At 24.4% G+C, this 15,772-nt stretch overlaps 1 protein-coding gene across 1 annotated transcript; it reads right to left on the bottom strand.

Moving 5' to 3' along the window:
* Positions 1 to 2,956: 2,956 nt before the first annotated feature.
* On the bottom strand, positions 2,957 to 12,719 carry LOC134830998 (uncharacterized). Its single transcript, XM_063844624.1, has 2 exons — positions 12,462 to 12,719; positions 2,957 to 4,293 (listed from the first exon to the last, which is right to left on the bottom strand). The coding sequence occupies exons 1-2, from the start codon at positions 12,532 to 12,534 to the stop codon at positions 3,332 to 3,334; spliced, it is 1,035 nt and encodes a 344-aa protein (XP_063700694.1). The 5' UTR covers positions 12,535 to 12,719; the 3' UTR covers positions 2,957 to 3,331.
* Positions 12,720 to 15,772: the final 3,053 nt, after the last annotated feature.

The raw sequence follows: 15,772 nt of genomic DNA, 5'->3' as shown, positions 1-15,772 counted from the left end.
ATTATATATATTTTTTGAAAGAAAAAAAAAATAACTGACAGTTTTGGTGCATCAACATTTTTCTTTTCGAGAACGATGAGCTTGTTTTATTTACGGAACATTTCAGTAAAAACATGCCGCCAACTCTTCGAAAATCTTCATTATGTAAAAAAGTTTTGTTTTTATTTTCTTCTCGTTCGAAGGGAAAAAAGACATATTTATACAGAAAATATTTTTAATATAATAATCAGAGATGAATTTATGTTTTGTTGATTGAATATCAATGTCGTCTTGTGAATGTAGTCTGTGGAGGGAAGTTATTCAGCTGCTGCTACTGAAGAAATTTTTTCATTAATGATTCGTTCTCAATGGATTTTTGTCAGTTATTAAATCGTTCTGCGTGATTTGTGATCGTTTTCAGTTTTGAAATGATTTGGAGAAGAAGCACGTGGAAGATTTTGGAGTTGGTCTATATTTCGACAGTAAGTGATTAAAAAAAAATTCAATACATAATTTTTTAAATAATATCTAAAAATAATTTTTTTTTTATTTTTTAAAATTATTTTTTTTTTATTTTTAAATTTTTTAATTGTTTATTAATTTATTTATTATGATATTTTTTAATTAAATTAAATTATATTATTTTATTTTTTTTATTATTTTTTTCATTTTTTAAAATTGTTTTTTTTATTTTAATTAAATTAAAATATTTATTTTAATATTTTTAAAATTCAATTAAACTAAAATTATAAAATTTTTCATTGTTTTTTTTAATAATTTTATTAATATGATGGATTATTTTAAATTAATATATTTTTATTTAATAAAATTAATTATTAAATATTTATTTATTAAAATTAATTAAATTAGGTATTAATAAATTAATTAATTAAAATGCTTAAACAAAAAAAATAAATTTAATTTATTTTATTTTTTAAAATTAAACATCTGAAAATATTTTTTTAATTTTTAAGTCTTTAATTCAATTTAATTTTATTTTATCTAAATAATTCAAAGAATTATTATTTTTTTTTTATAAATGTATTTTTTAAAATTTATTTATTTTAATTTAAAAAAAAATATTATTTTTATTCCAAATAAATTTTTTTAAGCTCTAATATTAACAAAATCTTTGAAAATTTAATTTCAGTTCAAAAAATCGTCTCAAAAGTTGCATTTTTTGACACGCCTCTGCGTCGTCATTCATTGCCTGTCATCTCTAATTACCTCGTCTCGTGCTGTCATCATCATTTTTCGACGCGTCGCCTGCCTCAACGCGCAAATACTTTCACCCAACACGAAAAACAATCAAAAAATGCAAAATAAAAATTAGGACAAGAAACATTTTTTTTTTCAATTTTAAATTCTGCCACGAAATCTCCTTCACACGCTCAATGCAAGTTACTGAACAATGCACGATGCCAAAAAAAAAACCGCAAAACAATGCAACTACAAGTAAGTTCTATTGAATGCAAATGCATCGCACCAACTTGGCGCCAATTGTTCAGAGAAACATTTGATAAAACATTTTTTAACCAGTGTCATACGACATTGCAATGCTGTCTAGTCTTCACTTTTCTTCTGTAAATTCGCTCAGTCAGCTTTTTCACTTTTTTTTTTATTATTTTTGCCATGAATGAATTTTATTTGAACGATTTTTTTTGTTGCTCCTCAAATTACAATCATATTTCATTATTTGTATAAACAATTTTTTTGTCGTTTTTTTATTTATTGGAGACGCATCTGGGGGAACAGACCGTTAATCATTAAATTGATGCCAAAGGTGACATTTTTTCGCAACATTGTGTTCTTTTTTTTCAACGCGTGCTATCATTGTTGCACTTTAAAATGTATTTTTACCGGATTTGGAAAAAAAATAATTAATAATGAAAAAAATAATTTTTTGTACGTTTTCATGTCTGTCAGTTAAAAAAAAAATTTTTCTTGTTAATATATTTTTTTAATATATTTTTTTTAATTTATTTTTTTTAATATATTTTTTTTAATATATTTTTTTAATATATTTTTTTAATATATTTTTTTAATATAGTTTTTTAATATATTTTTTTTAATATATTTTTATTTTTTTTAATTAATTTTAATTTTTTTTATAAAATTAAAAAAAAAATTCAAGTGATTAAAAAAATTAAACACATAATTTTTTTTTAAATAAAATTAAAATTTTTTAATATTTTTTTTTAATTGTTTTTTTATTTTAATTATTAATTTATTTAATTTAATTTTTAATTATTTATTAATTTTTTAATATTTAATTATTAAAATAATTAAATTATTAATTAATTAAAATTATTAAAATGCTCAAAAAATCATTTTTATTTAATTTACTTTAATTTTTAAAATTAAACATCTGAAAATATTTTTTTAGTTTTATTTTTTTATGAGATTGAAAAAAAGTTAAAAATTATTTTTTTTAATTAGTTTTAAATTTTTTGTAAAATTGAACTAACATAATAAATCAAAGTAAATTTTTTTAAAGTAAAAAAAAAATTAAAAAAATAAAAAATATTAAATTTAAAATAATACGCTTTATTTAAAAATTTAAAAAACGATACCTTTCTCAAATTTTTTTTTCTGAGAGCAAAAGTCAATCTCTGACACGTCATTCCTATCACGCCGTCTGTCAGATGTTTTGTTCGCGAATATCAGAATATTTTTATTATTAATTACTGATTATCTCGTAGAAGAATGAAAAACTTCCAACACGCTTTATTTATTTACATTACCCTACTACGGCTTGTAAAACGCAATTTTGCTGTGGATCGTCGTAATAAACGTCGGAATCTGATGTAATTGTAAACAAAAGTTGCAGTTCATTATACTTAAATACATCGACTTTTTTTTGATTAATTGACCTGATTTTTTTTATTTTTATTTTTTTTTACTTACCTAATTATTTATAATTTTCAAAATTTTAATAAAAAAAAAAATATTTTAATTTTTTCCAATTTTATGGCATTTATTTTATAAATTTTTAATCACATTTTTTAATATCTAATTTTTTTTATTTTACAAAATAATAATAATTTTATGTTTATTTATAAATATACAGACAAAATAACAAAAAAAAGTCAAACAAAATTTTAATCAATGGCACATGTGAGTGTTGTTGTTGTTGTAACAGGTGCTGTGTGGCCTAAATTTTTGTTTTTATTGTCAAACTTTTTTTTTTAATTATTTTTTGTACTAATTTTGCTATTTCTATGACTTCTAATCTTAATTATTAATTTTTGGCCGGAACGAGATTTTTTTCGTTGGTTTTTTTTTGTATCATCTACGAGGTGGTTGGTTCCTTTCGAGCAATTTTTTTACATTTTTGAGCTGAATTTTTTTTTTAGTCGGAATCTTCTTCTTTTTTCACCTTTCCTTCGCGTTCGAGAATGTCCCGTACTCGATCGATGCATTCATTGACATCCGGTTGACTGCCATCGGGACTCAAATCTTCGCCGTTCATGCGACTCAGTGCTTGGATATAGGCGCCTGCGATCCGTAAAACTGCTAATTTCGACAATTTATGCGAACTGGAGTACGATGGGATGCATTTTCGGAGTTTTTCGTAGGCAGCTGAGATGGTATGAACTCTCGTACGTTCTCGGGCATTTGCTTCGATGCGACGTTGTAACGTCATGTTCTTGTAATTTCTCTGCGGGGGTGTTTTTCCTTTGATTTCTGCGTCGTCATCGTGACTACTGTTGAGCGATCGCGTCGTTTTGGGTTTTTTAACGTGAGATTTCGCTTGAGGTAATTTTTTGCTGCTTTGACAAACGTCAGATTTTCGTTCAACTACGAGGGCAAGAGGCTCCATTTGCTCGTCGATGACGAAGGGAGGCGTTAGGGGTGCCCGATGGAGTGTCGTAACGCCGGGATGTCGCACAAAAACATCCGCCGGATTAATTTCGGGGATTTGAATCAACGGAGGTGTCGATTTTCGCTCTGCCGGACCTTCAACAGTCCATGGTCTGAACACGGATGGCTTCTCCTTCTTCTCTTCCTTGATAATTTTTATGTTTTCTTTGACAGGACTCGAATACGAAGGCTTTGTTTCTTGCATCGAGCTGAACTGCTGAAACCTAATTCGTTTTTTCAATGGACCCATTTCCGTTTCGACGACTTTTACGGGCTCGGAATTCTTTCTTTTGTTCTTCGACAAGACAATTTGAGGGATTTTCACTTCAATCGAGTCATCCGAGACGTCAATTTGACTGTTGGGGCTGTCACTTAGTCGCTCGTCGCCAATTTCGGAGCCCCCCGAACAAAACCCCGCATCGCGATCGGACTGCGGTGACATCGAGGATCCTAAAAAGATAAAAGAAAAAAATTCATTAGTAAAATTTTCACAAAAAAAATCATCAAGATGGTGTTAAAAAGTAACTTTACGTCTTAAATTAGACTTGATTTGCATCTGTATCTTAACAGCTGCGTCGTGGTAGGCAAAAAAAAAATATTTTGTCGTCTCATTGTTCAAATAATTAATACACAGACACAAATGAACTCATTTAAAATGGACGATAAAAAAAATAACATGTCTTAACAATGCCTCATGGCGGCGCGCAAGATAAAAATAATCTCCTACAACACTTTACTTGTGTCAATATCGAGAGCAAAAGATCTACTTGGGTGTGAAATATTTTTAGATTAAATAATAACAAACAATTAACGTACTTTTCACATCTGGTCCATGCTCGTTCGCCTCACTCACTCACGATTTAAATCAAATTTCGAACTATTTTTACGCCGCACACGAGAAAAAAATTTGTTTTCTTTGAAAAATCCGCAGAAAAGTATCAGGAAGCTCTTTATTTACATTGTTCGCGGAAAAAATGAGAAAAATTCGTGAAAATGAAAATTTTAAACGATCGGAAATGCCCCCATGTTAAAAATAAATAATTTTTTTCAACGAACGTGGGCGACAATGTTGCTGCTGTTACACTTAAAATTCCTCATAAATAAAAAAAATCTGTCTGAAAATTTTTTTTCTACTTTTCTGATTGATCAGATGAACTAATTACCGCATTCTTGGTTAAAAATTTTTTTTTTGTAAATAAACAATTTTTTTTTCACGATTTCCTCTCATCATCAGTGAGTCATAAATTTATTAAATCTTTGCTGTCACCTGTTGTGAAACTATTTTATTATTATTTTTTTGCAACAATGTTGCTTCTTGTAAAAAAATTTATGACTCTGCATAAAATTAAAAAATAAAAAAAAACAATAGAAAATTTTATGAGACACGTTTTTGTTGCCGCAAAAGCAATAAGTTGGAATTAATTCATTGGAATAAAAAATGATTGTTATTTAAAATCATTCAGAAGCGAGCAGAAAAACAGGTGTAACTTCCATATTTTCTACACAAATATTTACGAGGATGATGCAAATATGTGAATTTGAATTGCAAATTTTTCACGTTATTTCTCGTTACAGATGATGATGAGGTTTTGAGCGTATGTGATGGGAAAAAATCCCCCGAGTTAATTATTGGAATTAATAAAATTGTTAATTTTAGGTTAGTTAAATGTGCAAAAAAAAATTAAAATTTAATTTTAATAAAAATTAAAAATTTTTTATTTAATAATATTTTATTTTAATTTGAAATTTTTATTAAATTAAATTAAATTAAATTAATTTAATATTAAATTAAAATTTTTTTTTTTGGTAAATTAAAAATTTTTATTATTTTTTTAAACTAAATAAAAATTGTGAAAAAATGTTTAAATTTTCAAGTTAACATTAAAAAAAAAATTAAAATGTCAATTCAAAAAATTTGACAGTTAAAAATTTGAAAATCGCTTTTTTGCTAATTCAATATTAAGAATTAAAGAATTAAAAATTTTAATATTAAAATAAATTATTTTTATTAAAATTTAAATTTAATTTATTAAAAAAAATAAATAAAATTTTAATATTAAAAATTTATTATTGTTAATAAAAATAAAATTAAATTATTTAAAAAAAAATAATTTTATTAATTCACGTTTAATATTTTTTTAAAATTATTATTAAAACATTTTTTAATTTGTTGAATGTTTTCAACTCTCAGTTTTTTTTTAAATTTTTTATTTGTAAAAATTTAATAAAATTTTGAAAATTAATAATTTTATTTTAAAAAATTCAAATCTTAAAAATTATCATTTTATATTTTTTTTATTTTAATTTTCAAAATAAACAATTCTGAAATAATTTTTATTTTATAAAAAAAAAATAATTAATTTAATAAATTATTTAATTTTTAATAATTAAAAAAATGACATTTAAAAAATTTGAAATTCGCCTTTCGCTAATTCAAAAAAATATATATATCAACAAATAAAAAAACACGCTTTGTGACAATTTTGTATCAAACATTTTCCAACAAAAAAAAACATGTGTGACCACAAATTATCGTGTGTTATTATTGTCATTACGGATGAAATGTCATTTCGCTTTAATTGTTATTTATTATGATAATTTCAGTAAATATGCGTCATTGTGCCGTCTCTGAGATTTTCAATGACAAAGCGATAAGATAACGGATTTACTCCGCATTTACAGATGTTCATCAAAACCTGAAGAAGAAGTAGAAAAAACTGCTCGTGTAAAATTTGCGTAAATCTCTAAACAACAAAAAAAAAACTAGACACATGGCGCCAACATATGTTTTTGTTTATCATTATTAAAATTTATCATATGAGGAATTTTTACGATAGGCTTTTATCTAATTTATGTCTGTGTTCGGTTTTTATGACCAATAGGCGATAAAAACTTTTCTCGAGATGATAATTTGGCACGAAATCTTCAAATCTTCGAGACAATTGTCGTTTAAGTACTTTTCCCTCGTCGTTGAGTGACTTCTAATAAAAATAATAATTTTTTTTACGACTTTTTTGTTATCAAAATAGCTTCGAGTTCGGAGAAACTGATAAACAACGAAAAAAAAATTTTTTTTTTGAAACCGGAATTTGTTCACACGAAATACTTTTGACGCCGCAGCATCGATGCGATGCGAAAATTTAATTATTGCGGTGTTTGTATGATCTTCGGTCGTTCATTATTATTAACGACGTCGACATCGCGAAACGACAACGATGGTAAATCAAAAGGTTTCATCCAAATCTTTTGTCCGACGAACTAATCTCGCTCTTTGCGCACAATTATTTATGGTTTTTTTTATATTTATTTGCGAGAAGCAAAAAAAAAGAAGAGACGCGGCGAACATTACCATAACAAGCACGAAAACAACAATTTTTGTATGACTCGACATCGACATATGAATAAAAAAAAATTCAAAGTCGCGTACCTAAGTAATGTATTTAATGTAACAACAAGCAAAAAGTGTTTCTTATCGCTTTTTATGCACTCTTTCTTTTTTGTTTTATTTTATTTTTTTTTTATAATAAAAAATCACATCATTCTCCTTGTTATGCTGCTACGAGTTGCATTCACAGAGACGCACACATAATAAATAAGAACAAGAAAAAGAAGGCAAAAAAAAAACGCTTTGTGACCACATGATGACCATTTATTTGCAGAAACCGAGAAATTTTTTTCACGCTGTTACTTTATATTAACCACAACGTCGGTCCGTTTAATTTTTTTCTTTCCTTCGGTTTTTTCGCTGCTGCTATACGTTTAACAAACAATAAGATTCTTATTCTTATTAAGCAGAAAAAGACGGAGAAACGCAAAAAAAAAAGTCAAAAGAATGTAACTCCTCTCAGATCAACTTTACTCAACTCGATAGAACGTGTGTGCGGGTACGGACGTATATTTAGAACAGATTTTTAACAAAAACGGCGCCAGATTGTGCTAAATGTCTCGACACATATTTATATGCTCGTTCGAGTTATACCTAGGTGTTGTTGTTGTTTTGTTGCTCTTTTTACTGTTGTGCGTTATAATAAATGTAAGCAAATTTTTATTTATCGGAAATGTGACAATATGAATTTTTTCGTGATTTTTAATGAAAAAAAAATTTTTTTTTTTTTTTTTAAAAAAAAATTTAATTAAATAATAATTTAAATATTTTATTTTAAAAAATATAATTTTTAATTTTTTTCGATTTTTTTAAAAAATTTTTCTTTTAAAATATTTTTAAGAAAAATTTAAAAAAAAAAAATAATTTTAATTTATTTATTTTTTAATTTTATTTAATTAATTTTATTTTATTTTTTTATTAAAAATAAAATTATTTTAATTTAATAATAAATTTTAAAAATTAAAAAATTAAATTAATTTTTTTGTTGAAACAGTATTTCAAAACTTTTTTTTTTTATTTTGCCCCCCCCATTTTGAAATTAAATTAAATTTTGATTATTTTTTTATTATTTAATAAAAATTAATAAATTAATTAAATTGTTTAACAAATTTATTTTTTGTAAATAATAAATTTCTAATTTTTTTTTAATTTTATTTAAAATTAAATTTAAAAAATATTAAAATAAAATTTACATTGAAATAATTTCAATAAATTTTTTTTGCCATGAGCTTTTATGTCAATTAATGATCTTTAATTATTAATTAAATTACATACTGCACATGATAACTTTACATGACCACCTGGCTTCGAATGCACTCGAAACTAGTTAGAACCAATTAAATTTACATGACGTCTATCGCCTCGCATGTACTTTCTACTTGTAATATTTTTTTTTCAATTAATTGCATGAACTTGACTTTTTTTCACAACAACTTAATTACCAGTTGCGTCTCAAGCGAAATCAATATATTCACCGGAACTATAAATTATACGGGGCAAACTGTAATGACTTGATTTTTTATTACACATTGACAGCAGAAACATTACAAATATGGAAATTTACAAAGTTTGAGGCGAAGGCGAGGAGAAAAATTTTTTTGAGATGAATATTTAAAAAAAAATTGAATTAGCGAAAATGCGATTTACAAATTTTTGAAATGTCAAAGTGACATTTATGAAATTTTTTATTAAATTTGTAAAAAAGGAAATTTTATATTAATTTATTAATTATTAAATATTTTTTATTTAATTTTTCAAAATTAAGCTTTTTTTGTATAAAAAATTTATAATTTTTAATAATTTTTTAATTTATTTAATTATTTATATTATTTATTTATTTAACAAAAAAAAAGAAAAAATAATTAAAATAATTTTTTTTATAATAATTATTTAATTTTTAATTTATTTAATTAATTATTATATTTTTTATTAATTAATTATTTTATTAAAATTTTTTAAAATTAATTAATTTTTTCTTCTAAAATTTTTTTTTCAGGAATTACGAAACATTTTCACCCCTTGCATCCGCCTTTCCCGCTAATAAAAACCCAAACAAAAATGTCTACAGGCAAATTGTGTGAGTAGTATTTGACATGAGTGACACACATGCAGCGACTAAAGGACAAGTGATTTCATTAATGATACATTTTGCATCATCTATTACATTGCCACAACTCTATCGCAGTAAAATGCAGTTTTAACGCAAAAAAAAAAAATTATTTCACATAATAATAAATTCATTTGCATAATTAATCAATAAGATAAGTGCAGAAATAAAGGCGTGCAGCAAATCAAGTGGCAAGTTGTAATAATTGTCTGCTTTGTAACAAGTCTACGATAAATTTAACAAAGTTGCATGCAAATTATTCTTTTTTTTATTTCAATAAATTATGATTACATGTCACGACAAGTGCAGCTCATTTTTTTCGGAAGTGAGTAAAAAAAAATAAATTCACATCTGTTTGAAAATTAAATAAAATCCAAGTAAAAAAAAATTTCACATGTAATTACCTCAAAAAATTTAACGTCGTCTTGCGATTGCTTGAACAAACACAAAAAACCGCATGACTAATGTCTACAAAAATTTCAAAACTATATATATAATTTCCCTATAAAAACATCAACAACATCTGGTTGTGCGCGAGAAATGCAATGAAATCATCAACGTTTTAGCAAACAAACAGCCAACGTGACAATTATCTCTCTGTACGGATGGCGCACATATGCAACTTGTTTAAATTTCTTCAAAAAATATGACAGGACGCAAAAAAACATGTGAGACGTGAATGAAAATGTACAAGAGCACAAAAAAAAGCACTTCAGAAATAATTAATGGTTGTGCTAATTAAATAAAATTTGATATTATTTTTAGAAATTGTCCGCTTTTTATGAATGGGCGGATATCTTTTTTTTTCTTAATTATGCATTTTTTTAAAAATATTTTTTTTGGGTTGTTGTAAAAGAATGTTGTTGATGTAATTAATAATTTGCAAGCCACGTTAGTCATCATAGGTGAAATTTTTTGGCAGAAATTGAGGCACCGCCACGTGACATTTTTCTAATTAATCATTTGATTGGATTTTTCGTTCAAGACAAATATTTAATGGCTTAGGGGTGATAAAAAGGGGATAAATTAACACTTGAGGGCTTAATTTTCGATCAAAAGTGTATCAAATGGAATTTGATTCGAAAATGCATACAAACTTTGAAATACAATAACTCAAGTTTTGATTTAAGAATTACTTCGGGGTTTTTTGTAATGTATTTTTATTTGCTTTAAGAAGGTTTTGGGACCAGAAAAATTGAAAAATTCATGGAAAATTGAAGATTTGATATTTAATGTTCATTGCATACCAAAAGGAGGCATGAAATTGATTTTTTTAAAAGAAAATTAATTGCATACTTTTGAGTGTTGATTTCTTCTTTAAGAATATTTAATTTAATTTAAATTATTTTTATTAAATAAATATAGAAATTAATTTATTTAAAAAATTATTTTATTAAATTAAATTATTTATTTAAATAAAAAAAAATAATTTATTTAAAAAGCTAATTTGAATAATTTTATTTTTAATAATTTTTTTATTAAAAAAAAATTGAAAATTCGAATTTAATTTTTTTTATTTTAAGAATTATTAATAAAATAAATTATTTAACTTTTTTTTATAATTAATTAAAATTATATTAAATAATTATTAAAATAAATTTTAATTAATTAATTAATTTTAATAATTTATTAATTTAATTTAATTAAATTAAATAATTAATTTTAAAAAAATTATTTATTATTTAATTTAATTTGTAAAATTTCAAGTTTAAAAAAAATCAAAAAAATCTTAAAATCATTCTCTTTTCATTTCACAGGGCAAAATAAATTTCCTCCCCCAAACCGTGAAATTCTTACCACAAATGACACCAAACAAGGAAAATCTTGAAGACACAGACAAAAAGTTAACATTTGTCAGTTTTCATACGGAAAAATAACGCACACTTAATTGCCTATTGTACTTTATCGCCATCCTCAAATCCCACACAAAATTACTCCTCGTCGCCAATTTCTTCCTCAAAGACATTCGAGAAGTTGTATAATATGATAATCCAATTTTGTACATCGTAAAAAGACACAACAGATGCTGCTGTGCTTCCCTCTTTCGACCATCCGATAATAAAACACCCTTTCATTAAATCGTTCTCTCTTGTCTCTCGAACGATAGTCACACATGTTTCAGGATGTTGATAAATATGATGGGGGGATATATAATAATATCTGGCGCGTCTGCTTTTGTCATTCGCATCGCCGCCGCCCGACATGTATAAATTTAAATCGCTTTTATTTGACATGCCGCCAAGCGCAAATTTTATTCTAATTTTATTTTTTTCTTTTTGATGAACGAAATCACTCAAAGCAAGTCACAGACATCAATAAAAAAAATCGAAAAAAAAAATCAGAAAGTATTTAAATCATTTGTTTGCCATTTCAACACCAAACCTCTTCTATTGTTCGATGCAAAATAAAAAAAAATTAAAGCGGCTGTTAAATAAAAAAAGAACGGCGCCTTTGGTATCAAAATATTTTTCTCTTTAAACGATCTATTTATACGGGAATGCGATAAATATCTTCGCAGTTGGTCGGTCAGTTGCTTTATCAGCGAATTTTGTTGTTTTGTTTGTTTATCATTAAAAAAATTTTATTTTTAAAAACTGATCCAGGAGCAAATTTTTTTTTAATTCGAAGAAAAATAAATAAATAAATTCATAAAAAAATTTGATTATTTAAATTTTCTTTTTTTTTATGTGTCTGTTCTTGACACGCAAATTTGTCTACCGCTGTGACAAACAAAAAAATAAGAAAAAAATTAAGAGACAGCCCCTAATGTGAGGCAAATAATCAGGCATAACGTTAGGCGCCAGTCATTCACATTTCGTACAAAGTCAGAATAATTAAGTTTTGTGACGAATGTTTAATCCGATTAAAAATATTTAAATAATTTAATAATTAATTAAAATTAAAATTTTTTAAAAAATTTAAAAAAAATTTTTTAAAAATTTTAATTAAATAAATTAAAAAAAAATATTTTATAATAATTTACTAAATTTAAATTAATTATTAATTTATTTAATTTTTTTTTTTTAATTTTTTTTTTTATTTTATTTTAAAATTTATTTTTTATTAAAATTAAAATTTTTTTATTAATTATTTTTATTATTAAATATTTTTTTAAAAAAAACTTACCTTTAAAAATAATTCTTGAATTCAGTTCTGATGCATTTAAGCTTGCATATAATTTGTTCATTGCTGTTGCCATTTTTTCCGGTTTCTGTTGATTTGTTGTAATAATAATTTAATCCAAGGAAATTGTGATTTTTTTTTAATTATTTCACTTTTATATTTTTGTTGAAGTTTTTTTTTTATTTATTTTTCTGCACAATTATTTTTTAATCCATTTTATTAATTTTTATTTATTTTTTAAAAATTATTTTTTTTAATTGTTTTTTTTTTTGTATAAAAATATTTTAATAATTTTTTTTTTATTATTTTTTTTTTCAAATAATAAATTTAAAAAAAATTCTTGAATGAATTACGTCTGTTCAGTACAAGATACCGCTGAAGACTAACTAACTACTTTGGAATAACTTTATGTGTCGGCAAACACTTGACTTTCGTTCGTACGTCGTACGACTAACTCTTCTTTCTTACATTCGTAACTGTACGTGGCTCTACGAACGATAATTTATTGCCTGAATGGATCCAATGAATGAATGTCGTTACATTGTATCTCTCGTGTAGCGAACGTAACTACAGAATTGCGAGAGATTCTCTCTTCGTCGCATGCATTTGGCCTTGTCTTACTCACGGAATGTCACGAAAAGCGAAAGAGAGAAGAAATTTTCAATTTTTTTCCTTTTTACATCTGGTTCGAACATTTTTAAGTAACATGTGTTTTAACAATTCTCTTTTGTGCATATTTATGCAATCTGTACGGCGATTCGTAGCGCATACCAGAACACGTCGATTTAATAGCATAATCCGACAAATTCGAACGAAAGAAGGGGTTCGTGGATGGCGTGAAGAAGTGGCAATAAAAAAAAGAACATCTGTGTCTATAATTTCTGTTTTTGTTGTTGCTCGGTTTGGGAATAGAAAAATATAAGACGATGAACAGAACATTTTTTTTTTAGAATTTTTATCGACCAGATATGTTTTTATTTTATTGAAATGAATTTGTTTTGAACATGTAAAAAAATAAAATGATGAGATAAAATCGCAGACTTTAATGACTTTATTGTAAGTAGGATGGGTTTTATTCGATGACTTGTTTTGATTGTTCGTGCATTTTTATGATTGACGGGAGTAAAGGTCGGGACGAGAAGTAAGAAGAGGTCGTTGGCGTATCGTTTATGAGATGTAAAAGGGTTAGAAGTCGATTTGAAATGTTTCTTTTGATCTACGAAGACCTTTGAATTTTTGGATTTTATTTATTTTTTATTTGGAGTGAAGGATATTGAGATCAAAAGTTAGAGATAAAAATTTGTATTAAAAAAAATAATTTAAAAAAAATATTTAAAGTGTATTTTCAATGTAATTAATAGTAAATAAAATATTCAAAATTAATTTAAGTTGGTTTTTAATTTAATTTTAATTTTTTTTCGAAATTTTCGATTAAAAAGTCAAAATAAATTAAAATTTTTATTTAAAAATATTTTAAAAGTAAGAAATAAATTTTTAATTTTTTTTTTTAATTTCTGGATTATTACTGAAAAATTACCAAATAAATTTTTATGTGTTTTAAATATATGTAAGTTCAAATAAAATTTAAAAAAAAATAAATTTTTGTTATTTTTAATAAATTTTTAAATTTAATTATTTTTTTAAATATCTATTTAAATAATTATTTAAATTTATTTATTTAAAATTTTTCTTTTAACCTGGAAAAATGTTTAATTTTAATTTAAGATGAAAAAAAAAATTATTTTTATTTTTTTTTAACTTATTGAAAAAGCTTAAGATTTTACGTTGAAATATAATATAAAAATATTTTTTAAAAATAAATTAATAATTAATTTTGTTTGCAATTATGAATTTCAGTTTTTTATCCAATTTTAATAAAATAAAAAAAAACTTTAATGAAAAATGAAAAAAAAAAATTTTTTTTTTAATATTTTTTTTTAATTTAAATTTAAATAATTTAATGATTTGATTTAAAATTATTTTTAATAAATTAAATCACAAATATTTATATTTAATTAAATTAAATTATATTTTTTGAAATAAAATTTTTTGCATGGTTTAAGTTTAAATTTATTTATTTTAAAAAAAATATTTCTAATATTAATTAATAAAAATATGTTTTAAATTTTATTAAAAAATTAATTAATTATTTTTTTTTTAATTAATTAAATTAATTTTTTTTTTATAAATAGATTCAATTTTAATTTTTTTAATGAAAAAAAAATGAAATTTTTTATACTTACCGCCAAATTCTTTTAAAACATCTCCATTAACGTCAAAAAATTTAAATATCCCGCTAACCATCTTTCCAATGCCAATTTCCTTCCCATCAAGACAGCCAAGGGACAAAAATCAACCGTAACCAACTGAACACGAGTCCCTTATTTCCGGTCTGTTGCTCGTTCGCACCATGTCCATTTCATCACTTTTTATTTATTCAGCACGTGCTAGAAGAGAACTGCCCTCCTTATAAAAATATTTTTCTTTTCTTCGTTCTCAAGTATTTTTTATTGCATCAAAAGGTGTCTATTAAAGAGTTCTTCCATCATTTTTTCGATACCTGCCTGCAAAGCGAGAGCAATAAATAAAATAATTTATTCAAGTTCATCAAAAAAAAAATTTGTTTCAAAAACAAAAGACAAACGGGGGCAGATGTCCTCATCAAGAAACCCCCGAAATTATCTTTTTGCGACGCTTACCAAAAAAAAAAGTAAACATGGAACATAACCATTATATCATTTAAAAACATTAATTAAAATTAATTTCCCTCGCATACTGGCGCAACTGTCTGTTCTTTTTTTTTCTTCTTTTAAATTACTTCCGAAACAGAAGTTCATCATTAAAAGTTACTATTTTTTGGTCTGTTGTGTGTCGGTATTAAGCGAATGTGACAGGTGACTAAGAAGAGCGAGTGCAGTGCATTGTACACCTTTCAGTCACACAAAAATGAGGGAATTTAGTTGAAAAATATTGTTATTACCATCATTACGCATGATGTGCGATGAATAAATGAGGGACTTGACTTGTGGCACGTGTCAGCCGTACTTTGATGAGTGAATGAAATGAATTTTAATTGGAATGCACAACAACAGCCCTTTTTTCCTGTGCTAGCCAGAAATGTAGAGCCAGCTGTGACGTTATGCTTCATTAAAGGTTTCAGTTAAAATCACAACGAAAATGTTTTAAATTTTATTTTATTAATTTGGCTTTTAAAAATTTCAGATTTATTTATTTTTAATTAAAAAAAATTTAACAAAATTAATTATTTAAAAATATTTTTGTTTTATTAATAATTTTTTATTAAATAATTTTAA

This window comes from Culicoides brevitarsis, chromosome 2, assembly GCF_036172545.1.
Source record: "Culicoides brevitarsis isolate CSIRO-B50_1 chromosome 2, AGI_CSIRO_Cbre_v1, whole genome shotgun sequence".
NCBI classification, from domain to species: domain Eukaryota; kingdom Metazoa; phylum Arthropoda; class Insecta; order Diptera; family Ceratopogonidae; genus Culicoides; species Culicoides brevitarsis.
The sequence above is the reverse complement of the archived record's forward strand: the minus strand, read 5'-3'. Positions and strand labels throughout refer to the sequence as shown.